The sequence below is a fragment of the Micrasema longulum genome, unplaced genomic scaffold (assembly GCF_059751315.1).
Source record: "Micrasema longulum isolate JH-2025_06_02 unplaced genomic scaffold, ASM5975131v1 h1tg000261l, whole genome shotgun sequence".
In the NCBI taxonomy this organism is placed as follows: domain Eukaryota; kingdom Metazoa; phylum Arthropoda; class Insecta; order Trichoptera; family Brachycentridae; genus Micrasema; species Micrasema longulum.
The window spans coordinates 790,717-809,186 of NW_028277465.1; the positions used below are offsets into that span (position 1 = coordinate 790,717).

At 33.2% G+C, this 18,470-nt stretch overlaps 1 protein-coding gene across 1 annotated transcript; it reads left to right on the forward strand.

Annotated features, from left to right (window-relative positions):
* The first annotated feature begins 6,327 nt into the window (after positions 1 to 6,327).
* Positions 6,328 to 9,157, forward strand: LOC148283101 (dopaminechrome tautomerase-like). Its single transcript, XM_088224026.1, has one exon. The coding sequence runs from the start codon at positions 6,417 to 6,419 to the stop codon at positions 7,869 to 7,871; it is 1,455 nt and encodes a 484-aa protein (XP_088080152.1). The 5' UTR covers positions 6,328 to 6,416; the 3' UTR covers positions 7,872 to 9,157.
* Positions 9,158 to 18,470: the final 9,313 nt, after the last annotated feature.

An 18,470-nucleotide genomic window follows, 5' to 3' on the forward strand; every position in this document is an offset into this window, starting at 1 on the left:
TGCAGTACTGATATTTTTTATTTATCACATATTAAAGCATTTTTAAATTCATGTATATTCTGTTTTTATTTTCTACTATAAGTACCTCATAGATTGGCAGTAAATCAGTAAATACACATGGCATAAAAAAAAACAGGATATGTAATAAGAAAAATAATCTTATATAGGCATAGCCTGTACGTGTGTATTGTGTTTTATTCAATTAACACATAGGTTCTCAAACTTGTTACGCCAACCGCCCACTGAAAATGAAAAAAAAAATAAAGTCTCCCCTAATTTTCGATTTGGTTTTAAGTCTAACAACAAATATGTAACGGGGGGTTTCGGGTTGCGCTCGAAATTTTCGACCCATTGTGTTGCTGTAAAATGTTTCTGACTTTGTGGTTGATAATCATGTAACAGTTTTTGTCCGTATGAGCGACTCTATTAGCCAGTGGCGTAGATAAAAATGTTAGAAAATTTGAAGTTGTGGTAGATTGATGTACAACTATCGGCGCTTATGATTTGGAGCCCGCGACTCTACCCACGGGACCACGACCCCTCACTTTATCTTTTTTTTAATGTAACTGGCAATAATTCAAAATTTTCAGCCATCTTTATAGTTACTCGCGAAGTTTCACTTTTGACCTAATAAAGCTCAGCGCAATCAAGTGAGGGTTATCACTAGAGCCTTTACAGGGAACTGTAGATTAAACAAACACCTTGCTAGAATGAACCTTTCCGAAAAATTATCAATAAAACTTCTTGGTTTAGTTTTACTTTTATAAACCAGGAAGCTTTATTAATAATTTAATCTTAATCATTAACTATAGAGTTTATTCAAGAAATATTAACAAAAAACGTCAATATAATTCGAGATGTAGATTCTGCAGTGCAGATGAGGAAACACCTATACGCATTCTATGTGAATGTGATCCTTTACATTATAAAAGAAGCCTTATCCTCGGGGGACCACTGGTTAAACCTGAGGATGTTAAAGAGCTCGTTCCCTATCTAATAGCCCGATACTTTACGGATCTGGTCTTGGAGGGGGAGATTAAGCAAAATGTAAAATCTTGCCTTGCACACAGTAGTAGGCTCTTTATAGACTTGGGCTTGGAGGCGAGAAATATTCACGGAGACCCGTCACAATATATCTTTACATGTCGCAGTGACGTCAGGAGGTTGCAAGAATAATAATAAGAATACATGCCCTTTATTGGTAACAATGTTATGAAAGTAATTCGGAACCTTGTATCAGTTAGTTGTGTCAAAAACATAATTTTAATGTTGACATAATTTGCGATAATCTTGCATAATATTGACGTATGTACAGGTATGGTATTCGTTTATTGGTTTGGCGATACGTGATATGCAAAACAATTTGACACACAATAAGTGCATGTCTATTTTAAATGTTTAAAAAAGGTCAACATTTTTTTTGGGCGTTCCATTCTAACAAAAATAATTTCTACCAAGGGTTTAATGTTTCCATGACTGATTTAAGCTGTGAGCAACTCGATAAACTTGAACGACTTCAAAATACATGCATAAGGTACATTTTTGGAATATGACCACATTTCTGATCATCGTAGGCAACTGAAATGGCTCAAAATTAGACAGCGGAGAGATTATGACTCCCTCTCACTTCTGTTCAATGTACTTCATAGTCCTAACGCTCCTATATACCTGCGCGAAAAATTTCAACGCTTATCAGTTCATAGTTTACCTCTTCGTTCTAATTCTCAAGGCACTCCCTTAATACCCATCCACAATTCCTCTTTCTTCTCTAACTCATATAGTGTCCATGCGGCTCGACTGTGGAATCATCTCCCATCCACCATCAAAGATGTTACTACATTATCTCTGTTTAAATCACGTCTGAAGAAACATCTCCTTTCTCTTCCTTAATCTTTCCTCCTTTCCTCCTTTCCTCTTTCCTCTTTTTTTCCTTTTTGCCATTAAGTAATAGTTTTGATTTAAGGTAATTCACTACGTTTATTTCTATTTTTATATATCTTTAGCTTTTTAATCTTTTTTTCTACTGAATATGTTCTGTAACTTGAATTATAAAAATAAAACTTTTATTTTAATGGTTGGTTGGAAGAAATTGCCATTTGGCAATAAGCCCGCCAATGTACAAATAACATTATGTACAAAAAGTTAAATAAATAAATATAATTCACTAGAAATTTTGGTTTGGTATTAGTTTGCTAAACAAACGTGTAACGGACGGTTTCCGTTTGCACTTGCAATTCTCGACATGAGTACCTACCAGGGGAGAATCGTCAAAGTAAGCGATTATGCACAGCTTACCATTATATTTGACTTTCGATAAAAAAAAAACATTATAAAAACTGTGTATAAAAAATGTTTATGGGAAAATAAATTAAATAATTCTATAATCTCTATAATTCTTATTCATTATAAATCACCGCCACCGTTTACACCTTCTTGCAAGATAAAATATCGACAGTGAACAATAAAACTAACCGATTACCTTAGCTTATTCTTCCATTTAAAAAAGTACTATATTTTTTACATATTTAACCCAAGTCACCTTTTGAGTACTAAAACAAGCTAAGAGATTACAAATATTATTTGAAGAATCTCTATTTGGAAATTAGTATTTCGATCAGTATTTCCGAAGGACTATGGATGTTCAAACATTGGCAAAATGGTGAATGTTACATGTTACACAGTATGTAAAATAGCTACTTAAATCAGCCAATGACAGGGCATAAGCCCTGTGAATGCCTAGACTATCATATTGCTTTATTTAAGGTATTCTCCATTCCTGTTGTAATTTGTTAATCTTAATGACTCCCGAGCGGGTGAAATCCGGTATTTTGTCTACAAACATTTGTACAAACTCAACTATTGTAATATTATATAGGATATGTGGTGCTCGCAGCGGCCGTTTTCGGAATTATTAATTTTAAAAAGAATCAGCCAGTGCTCAGTGTTGACAGTTAAATCACAATGGAAATATCTGCTGAATGTCATTGTGGTATTTGTTAATAAACTTTTATACAGTATTGTTTAAAATGGTGTAAAATAAAGCTGCATTTATCGCGTGGTTAATAATAATTGTTGTGTGAGTTGATTTTCACAGATCCACAGAAAAAAGAGTCATTTATAATTATACTACTTACATATTATAACTGCCTTGATGGTCACCCCACCAAAACAGTAGTCTATTTGGACTCAGATTTTTTTGCATGTCTGCTATTTATGAACTTTGTTTATATCCATACAGTGTTATTTATGCTACTTTATTTATTTACTACGTACTAGAACATAATATAAAAATAATATAAATGAATGCCTCGACACGGGTTATGCCCAGTAAGGTGTTCATATAGAAAAGAAAAAAGTTTTTATGAGAAATAAATAAATAAAATAAAATAAATCAATTTAAAAATGTACTTCTATGCAGGTACAAATTAATTAACATTTTTTGTAGATTACCTATAAAATAAATCACGACTTGCCGCTGGTACCTACGGCCCGTTGTATTGCTGTAAAGTATAGTTAACTTCGTGGTCAATAATCATAGAATGGTTTTTCTCCGTATGGGTGACTCTAGCCAGAGGCGTGTTATTACTCTAAGATATACATAGAATTAGGAATATAATTGTGTGAAAATGAAAATAACCGAAAAAACCTAAAAAGTTATATCATTTTCTGACAAGAATCTTCCTATGTCATAAATAATTTCAGGATCAAGGATGGATAGGAGTGATATGTTAACAGGTTAAGGATATTTTTTAAATTGTTAATAAAAATATGTCAATCGAAGCTAGACTGGCAGTGCACAACGGAGTATCAGTCCCAACAACTATATATGAAAGTGAATTATCGGTAGAGGAAGGATGAAAGCAGAGTGAACGCGATTGAAAATACGATCTTTTAGACGAATATGTAGGAAAACAAAGTATGACCGGGTTACGAATTATGAAATCAGGCGAGAGTGCAAATCTGAGACAGATATAATTAAGATTAGGAAAGGGTATCTGAGATGGTTTGGTCATGTGGGACAAATAGATGGAGGAAGAATTGTAAAACAGATATACATGGCGAGGATGAACGGTGACGTAGGATGAGGACGACCAAGGAAGACATGGCATGATCAGATAAACCAAAATCTTAAGTCTGGTCATGTCAAAAGCAGGCAGAACCGAAAGGCATGTATGAATGTAGAAGAAGATAGGAATCTATGCCAGGATAGACGTGAGCGGCGATCCATCCCCGCCTACCCCTACAAGAAAATGGCGTGATGGTAGTAGTAGAAGTAGCCTTATAGATCAAGCCACAGCGTTGCCTCGATGTAATAAACTTTAAAATTCTGCAAAATGGAATACCATGCAGTACCCTGTTCGCATTTTTAGCGTTTTGTTTTCAAAAATAAAACATTTTTCCCATCTTCGTAGATGGACAGCAAGACCGGGGAAGATTAGTTTGTTGGTGTAGGAAGGATTAGTCGTACTCTTCAAATATAAGTCTAGACTCGCGTGAAATGGAGTAATTAAATTTTTCTTATTATTTTGGCCTTGACTGCGTTTGAACTTTTGGATTATAAACAAAACGTTTTTTATCATATTACAACACAAATGGAGGACATTTATATATTACTGCTCTTACCCGCCATGTATGTACACATTTTCTTTTTAATTTGTATTCTTCTTCCTTCCTTTTTTTATTTTAAAAACTGTTTTAACATATTGTTTATTTTATTTACTAGTTAAAAAATCGTATTTACTTTTTACTTAATTATTTATAGGTATATTTAACATATTTTACGATTTTGTATCTCCATTTGCTGTTCCTTAATTATTTTTTATTATTACCTTATACTTGTTTATATTTTCCATAATACTCAATTAACTTTATTCGCATTTAACTCTTGTGTGGCTTGATGTCACACAAGTCTTATACGATACAAGACTTTATACATCTCCCTTATTTTTTTTAAATGATAAAGTTATATTTTAGCACTACTTACTACTTGCAAACCCGGCAAAATCCAAAATTTTAAAAAAAGAAAGATATTAACTGAAACTTATTCAGAATACATTTTTTTATAATTATTTTTACATTCTCAGTTAAAAATACGGTTTAATTTGTAAGACTTTACTTTTAAATTATCGGCTTTGTTGCAAACATGGCAACCTCTACTTGAGTATTGCAAAGTTGGTAATGTATAAAATCTAATTTATTATTTCACCACTGTTTTTTGACATAATCATGCTTATGTCATCACTGCTTATGTATAAAATATTTAGTGATTATAATTTTAAAAAATAAATTTTAAAAAAAGTTCAAGTTAAGTATTGTATAATTATTTTGTGAATTGCTCAAAATAAAGAAAGATGGATTTTGCCGAGTTTGCAAGTAGTACCCTCAAATGAACATTTTCACTCCGGATTTGGAAAGCGTAATTTTTATTTATTTTCAATATTAATTTTACAATACGCCCAGGGGGCATTTACAAAAATAATACAGGTAAGTATAAACATAGTAATAATTTTAAAAATAAACGAAAACACGTATTTTTTTTTTCAGTCATGTAGAAACCAAAAAAGCATACTGCGATGCAAAATCAAAAGTAAAAACTTTGCGTAGTAAAAAGAGAAAATATGGAAATAATTTAACATGTTAGGTATAAAAATATGCATTCAAAAAAATAATAATCATAATTGGGGGCAGTTCCATGTTTTCAAAAATTTGGACTAAAAATATTTTTGAAAACTAAGCAAATTTGATTACGACTATGCATTTTTTTTGTAATTTTAATTCTATCATTGTTTTTGTTTAAATACGTCAAATTTTCTAATAAAGATACTAGTCCTAATGATGTTGCGAAAGCGATGAAATCAGTCACCGGTCATTCCAAATTTGTGGATTTAGATATCACTCGTCTTTTATTTCTATAATAAATTACAATGAACTTCCACCAAGAATTTTCACTAATAAACTTGAGTGTATTTTTATGTTATCCTTCTTGTCATCCGAAATGCCAAGTATTTTTATATTGATTCGTGATACCATACAAAAATAAAACATTTTTGTTTTTAATATTTGCCAATAGCAGATTTGGAAATAATAATATAAAATCGTTTTGCTCGCACTCTTCTCCCGAATAAAATAAATTCTTGCACATTCTCGGCAAATACTACGCGATAAAGATAGTCGGGAGATGAGAATATTATTGTTTACATTGTGCGGCTGACAGCGTGAGAAGGTGTGCGGCGCGGGGCAGCGGAGCAAGGGGGCGGCGGGGGCCTTCCACCTCCCGCCACCCACCTGCCAGCGCCGCCGCTCGCCGCCCGCCACCGCCAGACACTCAGTCCGGCGCCAACCGTCTAACGATCGTCACTCTGTCAGTCGTATCGCACGACGCCCGGCTATAAACGCGCATCCCGATCTATGTCAATATGGGCAACGTTAACCCAGTTCACCTCTTCGTTCTTGTGATTGTGTGCAGTACCGCGTCCGTCCACTCCCGCAAGAGGGAACAGTTTCGCGTGGTGTACGAGTGGAACACGTTCGATTTCAAGTGGACCAACGAATCCGATCGCCAGGATGCCATTGCGGCCGGTAAATACATCAAGGAAAACGTCATCATCTCCGGCATCAAGGCTCACGGCGACAGGCTGTATCTGACCCTTCCCAGACTGAAAAATGGGGTTCCGGCTACCTTGGCCTGGATTCCGATTTCCCCGTCGCAGAATGACACCGATCCTGCTCTGGAACCCTTCCCCTCTTGGTCCTCTAATGCCGTCGGAGATTGCAAAGCCTTCCAATCGGTACAGAGTGTGGAAATCGACAAAACAGGCACCATGTGGATCATCGACACGGGAAGAACCTCCACTCTTGATCCGGCCAACTCATCATCTCCCGTATGTCCACCCACCATCACTTTGATCGATCTCAATCAAAATAATACTAAAAATGGTTTCGTGAAGTACACTTTCCCGGAATCCGTCGCTTCGAATAAGAGTTACTTGAACGATTTGGTCATTGATGACTCGGGTTCAGGATATGCGTATATAACTGATAACAGTGCGGTGGATCCTGGAATCATCGTTTTCAATAGAAAAGACAGCCGCTCTTGGAAAATCCGAGAAGCGAATTCTATGCGCGCTGCGCAGAATGCGATGCATTTTACTCTTAATCAAGTCAGCAAAGATCTCTCCACAAATGTTGATGGAATCGCGATGGGTCCAAGGTTCATGAAACCCGATGGACAGCTAGAAAGAAATATATACTTTAGTCCTCTCGCGAGTTTCAAACTATATTCCATGCCGACTTCCGCTCTTAAAAACGAGACCCTGGCCACTCAACCTCCTCAAACGATAGCTCAATACGTGGTCGATATGGGTGTGAAGCCTTCCCAGACAGATGGCATGGTCATGGACGAGGAGGGATTTCTTTTCTACGGTCTAGTAGGAAATAATTCAATCGCGCAATGGGATAGCGGGAGAGATTTCGCCACGGAGCAGCACATCATAGCTAAAGATTCCAACTTTATTCAGTGGCCAGACAGGTTTGGTTTCGACCTCGACGGAAACCTTTACGTCGTAGTCAATAAGCTACTTAATTTCGTTGCTGGCAAAGTTAACGCGAGTGACGTAAACTACAGGATTCTTCGATCTCACTTGGGAACGAGGAGCTACCTCTACGGGCCATCGGAAGATATGTTCAAGAAGCCGGATACCAAGATAGCCCCAGCAGCTACTGCCAGCAAGAACTCTGCGGAAAAAACTCAGCAGCAGAAAACCAGCGGAGCAAAAAGCCACGGCCTCGCGACCTCTGTCGCTGTGTCGTCGATAGCTTTTTTGTTTTCGCTTGTGTTTTGCCAGCGAGTTCGGCTCTCGACAGTCGGTTAGGGTGACGTAACCATCTGGGACAGTTGTTAATTTGTTGAGAAAAAACTACTCGCGATGGTCGTGGCTTATGCGCGCGACTGTGAGCGAACAATACAGAGAACCCGTTTGTTTATTTAGTTATTTTACGTGAATAAATTAGCGCTCCAGCCCGTGAGTCGGTGTGTGTAACGTGCATCGTGCCTACCTAGCTGGGCGGCGCGGCGGCGACCGCTGGCGCGTGTCACGCATCCCGTGGTCCTCTGGTCCTCTGGTCATATGATAAGATGTTTGCTTTTTATTTTTAATTAAGACTTCTATCGGAAGCGATTGCTTTTGACAGCCAATACCTTAGACTTTACCTTTTATTCTACGGCTCAATTCGGCTCACATTTCATGTATTCCAGTATTGTTAAATGTTAGAAAACAGCATTTTTATTGTATAGTACTTATATTATAACACCCAATAATAAAGTAAACATATCTCGCATACTTTGTGTTACTTTAATGTGTAGTTAGTATATTTTGCTTGGATTATGGAGTTTGTTGTATTTACTTAAGTGTATTTAATTATCCTCATACCTACTGTATTAAAATTTCATATGTTTGAACATATATCAGTAAAGTGAATGCTATTTAAATCTGTATTCAGAGAGGTGGAATGTGTACAGACGTTTAGATTTGTGTACGCAATGGATTTATTAAGTCTAGAATTCAGTTGTGTCCTTGCGAAAAAATCAATAAATTTATACTTAAAGGATAGCGGCGAAGATGTGAGAGAAACAAGGTAGGGGAATTAAGAAAAGGTCATGGACTGAATTTATATATCATATTTGTTTTTATAAAGGGACAGATTCAGGCTGATTTAAATCGAACGAGTACTTAATCAACTCTTTTGTATAATTTTGTTTTCTCTACACAAACAACTTAATTAATTTTCAATTTGTAAAGCGAGTGTTTAAAATTGTATATAATCAGTTAAAATTAATATGATAAGAATAATTGAAAATTATATTTATATTCCTAATACGGTATTCTAAATTTTGCTTTCCTAAAAGCGCAATTTTCAGCTCAGCAGGATTTCAGTGACCATGATTTTAATTAGCAGTATTTATTGATTTGGAATTTATCACAAAAATACGTATATTAGCCAAGTGGTTACCATTTACCTTAAGGTCCAATTTCGTGTACTTTCTAGTTATAAATATTACCAAAAAGTTTTATTTTGTATTTGAGAATATTAAGATCGCTGTTGTATATACCCGTTACATATATTTATATGTGCAAAATAAATATCTTTACAAAACAAATCCTGAGTACATATTTTTACAAGTCCTTATCACAAAAACAGGTTTCGTCAAATTATATTTTCCACTGTTATCTGATTATATATAATCAACGACATTGATAATTGTTTGTTTTATTTTATTTTCTTATTGTATTTTTTAGACCATTTTATTACATCTAAATACCAACATATATATTTGAAAACAACGTTAAGTTTACAAAATATGTAATGCGATTAAACAAATACTTATTCCCTTTCCGCACTGAATGGTGCATAGGGCACTGCATTGGTACACCAACCGAGGCGTATTTTGATCATTTTTGTTACATAAAGGTAAGATGGTCAGTCTTACGCTTCAGGTACCAGTCCAGGGATTATGAAATATTCTGGTGTGAAAGCGCCTTTTAAATAAATATTTCAAACGCGCTAACCACTACACCACGAGGCCTACTTTGGAAAAAATAACCCCGATTTTGGAATAAAATAACAGTTTTAAAATATCAATACCTGAGGTGGTATTCCAAACGTTCTCGCGGCCGTATTATCTCGCGTATTTACGCACAAAATACACTAGATAAACTGCTTTCTCGTGCCGCGAGGGCGGTTTAGAATAGCACACCTGCACACTACACGAAAATAAAGTTTTGTTTACTTTTTACTTTGGCGTTTGTACACAATGCATTTGTGTAGGGTTTGATTCCCGGCATGGTTGATATGAAATATTTATTTACGCAAGTGTTTGTACACTAAAATATTTCATAATCCCTAAACTGACACTCGAAACTAATCATCTTACAAAAACATAAAAATTATCAATATTTAGTGCGGATATGGAACTAGTTTCGGCCGATTAATCATATTCATAATCCCTAAACTGACACTCGAAACTAATCATCTTACAAAAACATAAAAATTATGAATATTTGGTGCGGAAAGGGAACTAGTTTCGGCCGAAACCTAAACTTATTCAAATAAGTCAGTAGTCACTTCAAAACACCCAAAATAAGGGGTTTTTATTGTTAAACCTTAAGAGTTAATTAAAATAGTGGCTCGATGATTTGGTGGCCACATGCACTGAAGTCTCTTCGTCGTCCAACTTTCAAAAAGGCGTATCTCGGTTTTTGTCAAATTAAGTTATGAATATTTTTTTTTATGAAGTTATATTTATGGAATAAATGGGCATTATACTATCTTAAAAAAAATAATAAAACCGAGCAAAATACAGTTAGATTATTTTTGAAGCCGAAAATTTTCCAAACAAATTCTTTAAAAGTCACACTAACACACTAATAACAAAGTTTTATTTTCATAATAATCTTTAAAAGTCGTTTAAAATTCGAGATACGCATTTTTAAAAAATGAACGACGTTATGATAGAGAAAATCCAAAAGAAGTGTCTAAGTTATCTCTACATGAGAGAGTGCGGGTATTATCCTTGGCTCCACCAGACCGAGTTTCTCCAGGGTATGCTTGGCTACAACAGTTTAGAGACTAGAAGGAATGTGTATTTGACCACATATTTTTATCGATTCTTGCACGGTATGGTCGATAATCCTAAAATTATGATCAGCATTGGTTTGTATGATCCTGATCAGCGTCAGCATAGATTGGTTTATATTCCGATATACAGGACCAATCTGCCGATGTTTATTCCTGTTGGAAGCGCTATCGCTTGCTGAACAACATCGCTCTGGATGTATCTGTTCCATGTATCCGAAGGGGTTTTCTGGAGCAGGATTCTCTTGCTATTTTGACAAGAGTCTCTTTATGTATTTTTATAATATGTACCTACGTCTTGAATTTTAGTTTGAAATGTAGGTGTTATTTGTAATTATTGAATTGAATTTAAATAAACGTTAAATTAAATTCAATATAAGGCATAAATTTGCTTATTTTTAGCGCTTTTTGGTTGGTTCTTTTGTTATACATGTAACGGATACTCGTATGTAACGTTCTTCAATGTAAGCTATAGGAACTTATTTAACTTTTTTTTTTCTTTTATTCAGGAAACATACAGTACAGTTACATAGTTTTATATTTTACACAGTTAGACTTAACTCTAATGGACCAGTAAAGTTTCCATATTATATAATAATTATATTTTGTAAGGTTATCAATGAAAGTACAAAAAAGGGAAGGAGAAAAAACATAAATGGAAGTTGTTTAAAAATTAAAATTAAAGTATAAAAAGTCAATATAATTGAGTTGTGGTATTTTCGCGTTTTACAACCTGTTTTAAGGCAGACATTTTTGTGCAAAAATAAACAATAACGTTACTACCCACTAGTCAATTTATTTTAAAGTGATACAATATTCAATTATACCATTTATTATTTAAGAATGTTTGCGCGTCACTTTTCCGATTTTTCTCTACCTAAATCCAGTAAAATATTTTTTACAAATTTATTTCATTTAATCCGGGTCATAGTTTTTCAATGTTCGGGTAACATATTTAATATTTTGGGACCCAGAAACATATAAGAAATAAATCATATATTTTTATGATTGAGGGGTTAGGCGTACTTAGTCAGAGAAAATTGAAGTGGATTATTTGATGACAAAAAGAATGTGTGTTCGTCTATACAAAAGTACTTCTACTGGCTTATTTTTCCTGTCTGGATTGAGTCTGTGAATAGATTCTTTTGTGTTTTTTCTAAACATAATGCTGAAATACTTTGGACATGAATACGAATCATTTTTAATAAACCTTTGAAGTTCGATATTCACTGTATGCGGCCAAGTATTGAGTGTTAACATAAGTTGTGTTCTTTTCTTTCCAAATACAGAGAACGAGGGGACACAACAAAAAAAAATAACCACAAATTAGTCGAAAATGTATTCTCCTTCATTATTTTACAACAAATTAGTCAATAATTCATAACACAGAGAATTTTTTATTTTATGGCCCCAAGAGTGTTCAATGTCCCGGATAAACACAGTAAGTCATCCAAAACTAAGGCTATTTTCAGGAGAAGTGTACAAGTGTGGATTTGTCCAAGGGAAGAGACCATTGCAGGATACTGTTGCGAGACATTGCATAGATGTATATTTATGGTACTTTTAAGCGTGTTGTCCAGATTTTTTTTTAAATTTAATTTTATGTAATTTTTTTTTGTAATATTCTTTAATAATATGCAAATGTGTCTGCTTTCACTTTCTATTTTGTTGTATCTCAACTTAACACAGGGCTCTTGGCCTCATGGAGTTAGGGAAACGTTATTATTTTTTTGTCACATGTGTGTTTATATTAATAAAAAATAATATTCACCGTACACTACGAAAATATCGCGAGCTGATTTAGCAGCTTTATTCCCTCGTTTGAACGTGAACAAAATATGATGTCTAAAATACTCACTTTCATCTACTTGACACTTAATTTTGAAGACTTGTAATCAAATCAAATAATATATTAACCGTAAAAGCAAACATAATTTCTTGTAGAACAGAAAATTTTCTTTCTAATGACGTATAACATTCACAATTTGGTTTTACTTTTGGTGCTCGTTTTTAAATTTGGAAAAAAACGGACGGTTAACACCTAATATTTTGAGAAGTTTTCTCGGATCAGATCTTAGAAAAACTGTCTCCGCGAAAGATCAAGTTTTTGGTTCGATTTTTTAAACAATTAATTCACGTTTATTTCCATTAAAAGATATATATTATATTTCAATACATTAACGTAACAAATGGTCTTATTTTTATGATTGTTATTTATTGGAGAAAGAAAAAAAAAATTTTTGAGAAGAATGGAAGTCTAGTCATTTTCAGGGTATATGACGTGGCGTTGGTCGGTTTAAGTGATCTTGTTACGCACTGTGTAACATTCACCATTCTTCCTATGTCTGAATATTCACATTTCTTCAATTCTCCCATCTGCTGATTTTTGTTAATCCAACGTGATAAAATTTATAAAACTACTATAATGGACACAGACTATTGTGATACAAGTAAATAGTTTTTCCTACCATTCGTGTTTGCTGTGTGGTCATGAGTCATATCCGACAACGGCCCTCCATATGATTTGCCAAATTCACAGTGAAAGGGGCAGTGAAAGTAGTAGAGTTAAATTCAATTCAATTCGCGATGCATGAAATCGAAAATTTTGAAAGAGTTAACTCGTGTATTAGAAAAAAAACATTGCTCTTTGTATCAGTAAAACCGATAGGAAAGGCCCACTATCTTTAAAACGGTTTTATGCTATGTTGAGGTATTTTTTAAATTTATTTAGAATATTAAACAAAAACATTAAATTAAAAATTATTCGCCTCGTGGTTTCCATATTACATTTGCTTGTTGCCCTTTGATCCTTGAAAATATATTTAATAGAGTTTATGATTTTTCCCCTTTAAATTAATGCTTAAAAACAATAACTTTTTTTTTAAACTCGACAAAAAAAAAGTGGTAAAAATATGTACCGTCAGGGAATTGCAACATAAAAACTTGTTATTTTTCCAATACGATATGCTTACAAAAATAAATGAAAAACCAACATTATATAATTCAATCAAAATTTTTTTTATTTTTTTTACTCTTTACTTGCTATTCTAATTATTTTATTATCATAAGTTTGTAAAAAAAGAGTAATTTTACACAACCAAACGGGTGACAACTCTACGAAAAACTGATCCCCGGGAGTCATTAAATTTTTTTTAAACTTAAAATAGCTTAAACTACTAAAAAGTGTTCAAATATGTTCTGACGGTGATTAGTTACACCAAATTCATTCTCATATAAGAGATATATGAATTATTATGCACCAGGACAAATTTCTAACCCCGTCGAGTAAAGGGTTAACCGGTCAAGGGATCGATTCCCGACATGTTTGACTTAAAATATTTATTTAAAAAGACGTTTCTCTAGAATACATTACAGACCCAAGGGCCCCGATTACAATGAGAAGTTCGACTGTCTATAAAGAAAAACCATATTTGTGTACGAAAATGAGTATATTTGCATGAACATTTAATGTGTGTTCGTCGGTAACCTATAATTGAACATGTTTAGTAAAAAAATTGTATGCATATTTTGCGTTTCATACAGAAAACTTAGTTTTACTATGTAGATAAAATCGAAGATAAATGTTAACTTCACATTGTAATCGGGGCCCTGGGTCAGTATTCTAATGGATAGTTAAAATTCATCTTCAATTTTATTTACAAAGTAAAATTAAGTTTTCTGTATGAAAAAATAGAATATGCATGCATTTTGTTTTTTTAAACGTTTTTAATTACGGGTTGCCGAAGAAAATTTTATGAATTGAAATGAAAAAGAGTGAAAATTTCGGTGTTGATACTTTTTGCGTTTTTGAAAAATAGTTATCATATTTGTATTCCGTACGTCCGAATACAGCAAATAAAACTGGGCTCTTTTAATATTTTTTTTATTGGTTCTAGTTCCTATAATAAACAATTTATCAAAATAACAAAACAATATTGGCACGTCAATGGTAAATATATAAATTGTGTAAAAAAAATCATTGCTTTTGTGTCAATCTGTACTCTTCGACATTCCTAACTCAATGACTAATTATTAAAAAAATAGCACTCTACGAAGACTACAGATTACCTATAATGACAGTTTTAGTGACATCGACATACTACATTGTAAATACCATATTTTTATCAGATCAGTTAAAGACATTTTAAATTTATCTTTAACTTTTTAATTTTAATTCTTAATTTTAACTTTTGCTTTTAATTTTAAACATTTGATTTCAACGCTTAATTTATACTTACCTACATCTACTACCTGCATCGAATAATTTATTGTTGGTTGTGATTTTTTACAATTAAATTTAAATGTTCATGGAAGCAGAGAGAGAGGGAGGAACGTAAAGTAGCTTTACAATATCTTCTCCTTTTTATGAACTTTTTATGTAATATTTTTATTTTTACTTTTTTAGAATTAAATTATTTTTCCCCTCTCCTCCTGCATTCATTAGTGTGAAATCTGCAATTGGTCTTACTTTTTTTAATTGTACTTTTGTACCTTGTTTTATATAAAGACTGTATGATTTCATTAATAAATAAATAAATAATCCAGGGAGAGAATACGGGAATACGTTTGTATGAAGTAGAGCATGACCGCGTTTCCTCTTAAACTCGTTGACCATTGAAAGCCCCGCCCCACCCACTAACCCGGATCTGTTGTAAAGATCTTGTGGCCTCTTTTCAGTTCCGCACATTGCAAAAACATTTTTTTTTGGCTGTAATGAACGGTAATTTTTTTTTTCATAAAAATCTTTGTATGAAAAAGATTCGCGTATTTTATTTTTTGAATTTACATTTGCTGCTCTCAATGCCCCGATCGCCGTCAGAGCAACCTAAGTTTACTCGTATACAGTCAATTTGTCTGTCACCCTCAATCAAATTTTCACAATTCTGACGGCGATAGGGTATGTTAGTTCATTAACTTGTCAGTAAAGCGGAAGAAACAAGTCCGATCGGGAGAACCAGAACTGTTACCACCCCTCTTTCGGCCAAATAATTCAAATTTATTAATCCCGAAAAAAGAAAACCATTGTTCATAAATTCGTTTTATTCCTTGCTAGGATTGGTGCTCCAACCTATTCAAAGTCTAGCATCTAGTCAAGACCTCGATAGAAGACTCGTTGGCTATGCCTAGACTTCTTTGTATGTATATTCCTTAAAAGCAACGCAATCTATGGTGTAGCTAGATAGAATAACGTGCCTATTTGCTTTACGTCAGTAGCATTAAGTATATTATTTTCTATTCAAAGCCATTTAACCGGATTACATTTGTACGTCAGCTTTACATCGCAGTTTTTTATTTCGTTTATTAGGATGTCTACAAGTGACGGTTCGTAGCCCCCGTAGTCTCGTGTTCAAAACCCAGTGAGTTATTTATTAATTTTAAATATTGTTCACAACATTTTTTCATTACTGCCAAATGATTCGCATACTGCTTTGTTTTGAACTACTGCTAATATTAAAAAAGAGTACTTTCATGAAATTAAATATCTGGGAATGATGTCACCTTAGATAGGAATTTCTCTGATCGCCAAAAACTCAGGAATTTGATGGATGTCTTCTACTCATTGAGAGGTGTTTTAGATTACAGAGTGATTAAATCAGTATATTTTGCACTGTTGCAATTGGTTGCGTCACATGAAATAATTGGATGGGGTGGTTAATTGGAGTAAATTCTTAAGCCTTTAGATTTTCTTTAAAAAATTGAACTAAAATAATGCTAAAACTTTCACCCATGTACTCCTTAGAAACTCTTTTCGGCAGACAGCTTTACGTTAGGGTGGGTCTGACTAATTTCTGTTAAAATATAATTTTACCTATGTACGTACCTAAATAGTACCTCCTTGTGCATGTACTTAAATAGCCCGCACGTCTCTGGTTAGGCAGGTATATAAAATGTAGACCTTTTAATATCCTGTGATTTTTTTCATTGACATAATATTTTGTCTGCTTTAATTTAATTTCTCGTTATTTTTTATTTTTTTGATTTCATCATTCCTTTTCCGCACCTAGTGGTGCATAGGGTGCTGCATTCGTACACCAATCGCAGTGTATCTCGATCCTTTTTTTAATGAAGGTAAGATGATCAGTCTTACGCTTCAGGTGCCAGTCCCGGGACTATGAAATATTATAGTTTAAAAAAACATTTTTAAATAATTATTTTTTATTAATATTTCAATTTACTTTTGATTCTAATTGCCATAGCATTTTTTTTTTATTTTAGTTTATTTATTCAGAAAAAAATACACAAAATGTCGAAACGAAAAACCTGTTTTTAATATGGATTTAATATATATATATTAAACTTTTCCATTACGTAAAAGAAAATCATTCAATAAAAAAACACATGTAACAAAAAGAGACTCGTCTAAATAGAGGAATTTTTTAGCTAGCCGGATTTGAAATCAACCTGTGCACATTGTTAAGATAAATAAATAAATTTAACATAACGTTTTATAACAGTATGCTAAATTTCTTTATTATTCTGCGCCGTTTAATATTATTAGTTACTGTGAAAACTGCCAAAAAGAAATCACTTCTCGCTTCTGACAATCGCGAAACGCTGTGCACAAAATATTTCGGATTCATTAAAAGCTTAGCAGTTGCTAACGCTATTAAAATTTAACTATAATTCCACTACTAGTCGTTGGGAAAATGTTTGATTTTAATGTACCATTTTGTAAACAGAATTGTATTGAGCACGCTTATTATTTTTTAAAGGTTCTGTACAGATTTACATGATAACTTGTTTAGTTCGTGAATCTGAATAACGAGACAATGACTCAGAGTTCGAAATATCTATTCGCAAGGTCATTATGTCTATGGAGTGTTGAATACGAATAATATAACAGGCAAAAAAGCACTAGAAACTAATAAATAAAGTCAACAATGTGTTGCTTGTTTCCTCCTCAAATAATTTAATGTCAAATTCCTTTACAAGCAGCAAAGGTAAAAAATACAGAAATTCCGAAAATAAATCGGTTAAAGAGTTGACCCGATAAAATAATATTAAACGAGCCGATTATTCTGAACCGCTCTCGCGGCCGCAGAAAACACTTTTTTTTTCGTAAATACACGAGATAAACGATTTTTCTACGGCCGCGAGGGCGTTTAAAATACCAGCCCAGGGCCCGTATTACAATGAGAAGTAAAAATGTATCATCATTTTTTTTTACAAAGTAAAATTCAGTTTATGTATGAAAAATAAAAAATGTGTACAATGTTTTTTTCTAAACGTATGTAAATTAAAGCAAAAAATAATAGAAATATTGAGAGAAGCGGATATTTCATCCATTTTTTTATTACATACATATTTTTCACTTCTTATCGTTTACATTTGCTATATTCAACTTAATTTAAATTGATGTCTTAAGTATAAATATTTTTTTTTGTGTGTACATGAGTGTCCTACACTGATATATAAAGATGTTGTCAATATTTATGTACATCCTGTTTGTTTACCCAATCAAATAAATAAACATGGTCAATTACAGATAGCCTACAAAGATACTTAAAATTTTCATGTAAATATACATATTTTCGTACATAAATATCTATTTTACTTTATAGAAAGTTGAAAATAACTCTTGTTAACTTTCGATTAAAAACAAGTTCATTCTTCAATTGTTATTGTATCCATTAAAGGATAAACATTTTTACTTTTCAGTAAGAATTAACTACTATGATTGTGTTTTCAAAAAAATACTTAATAGAAAATGCGGTGTCGCTTTTCTTCATACAAACGGTCTACCGTTTAAATCGTCAAAGGCGCTTAGTTTTATCTCCTGGCTTCGGACTTACGATACAAATATGATAACTGTTTTCGAAAAAACGCAAACACAGAAA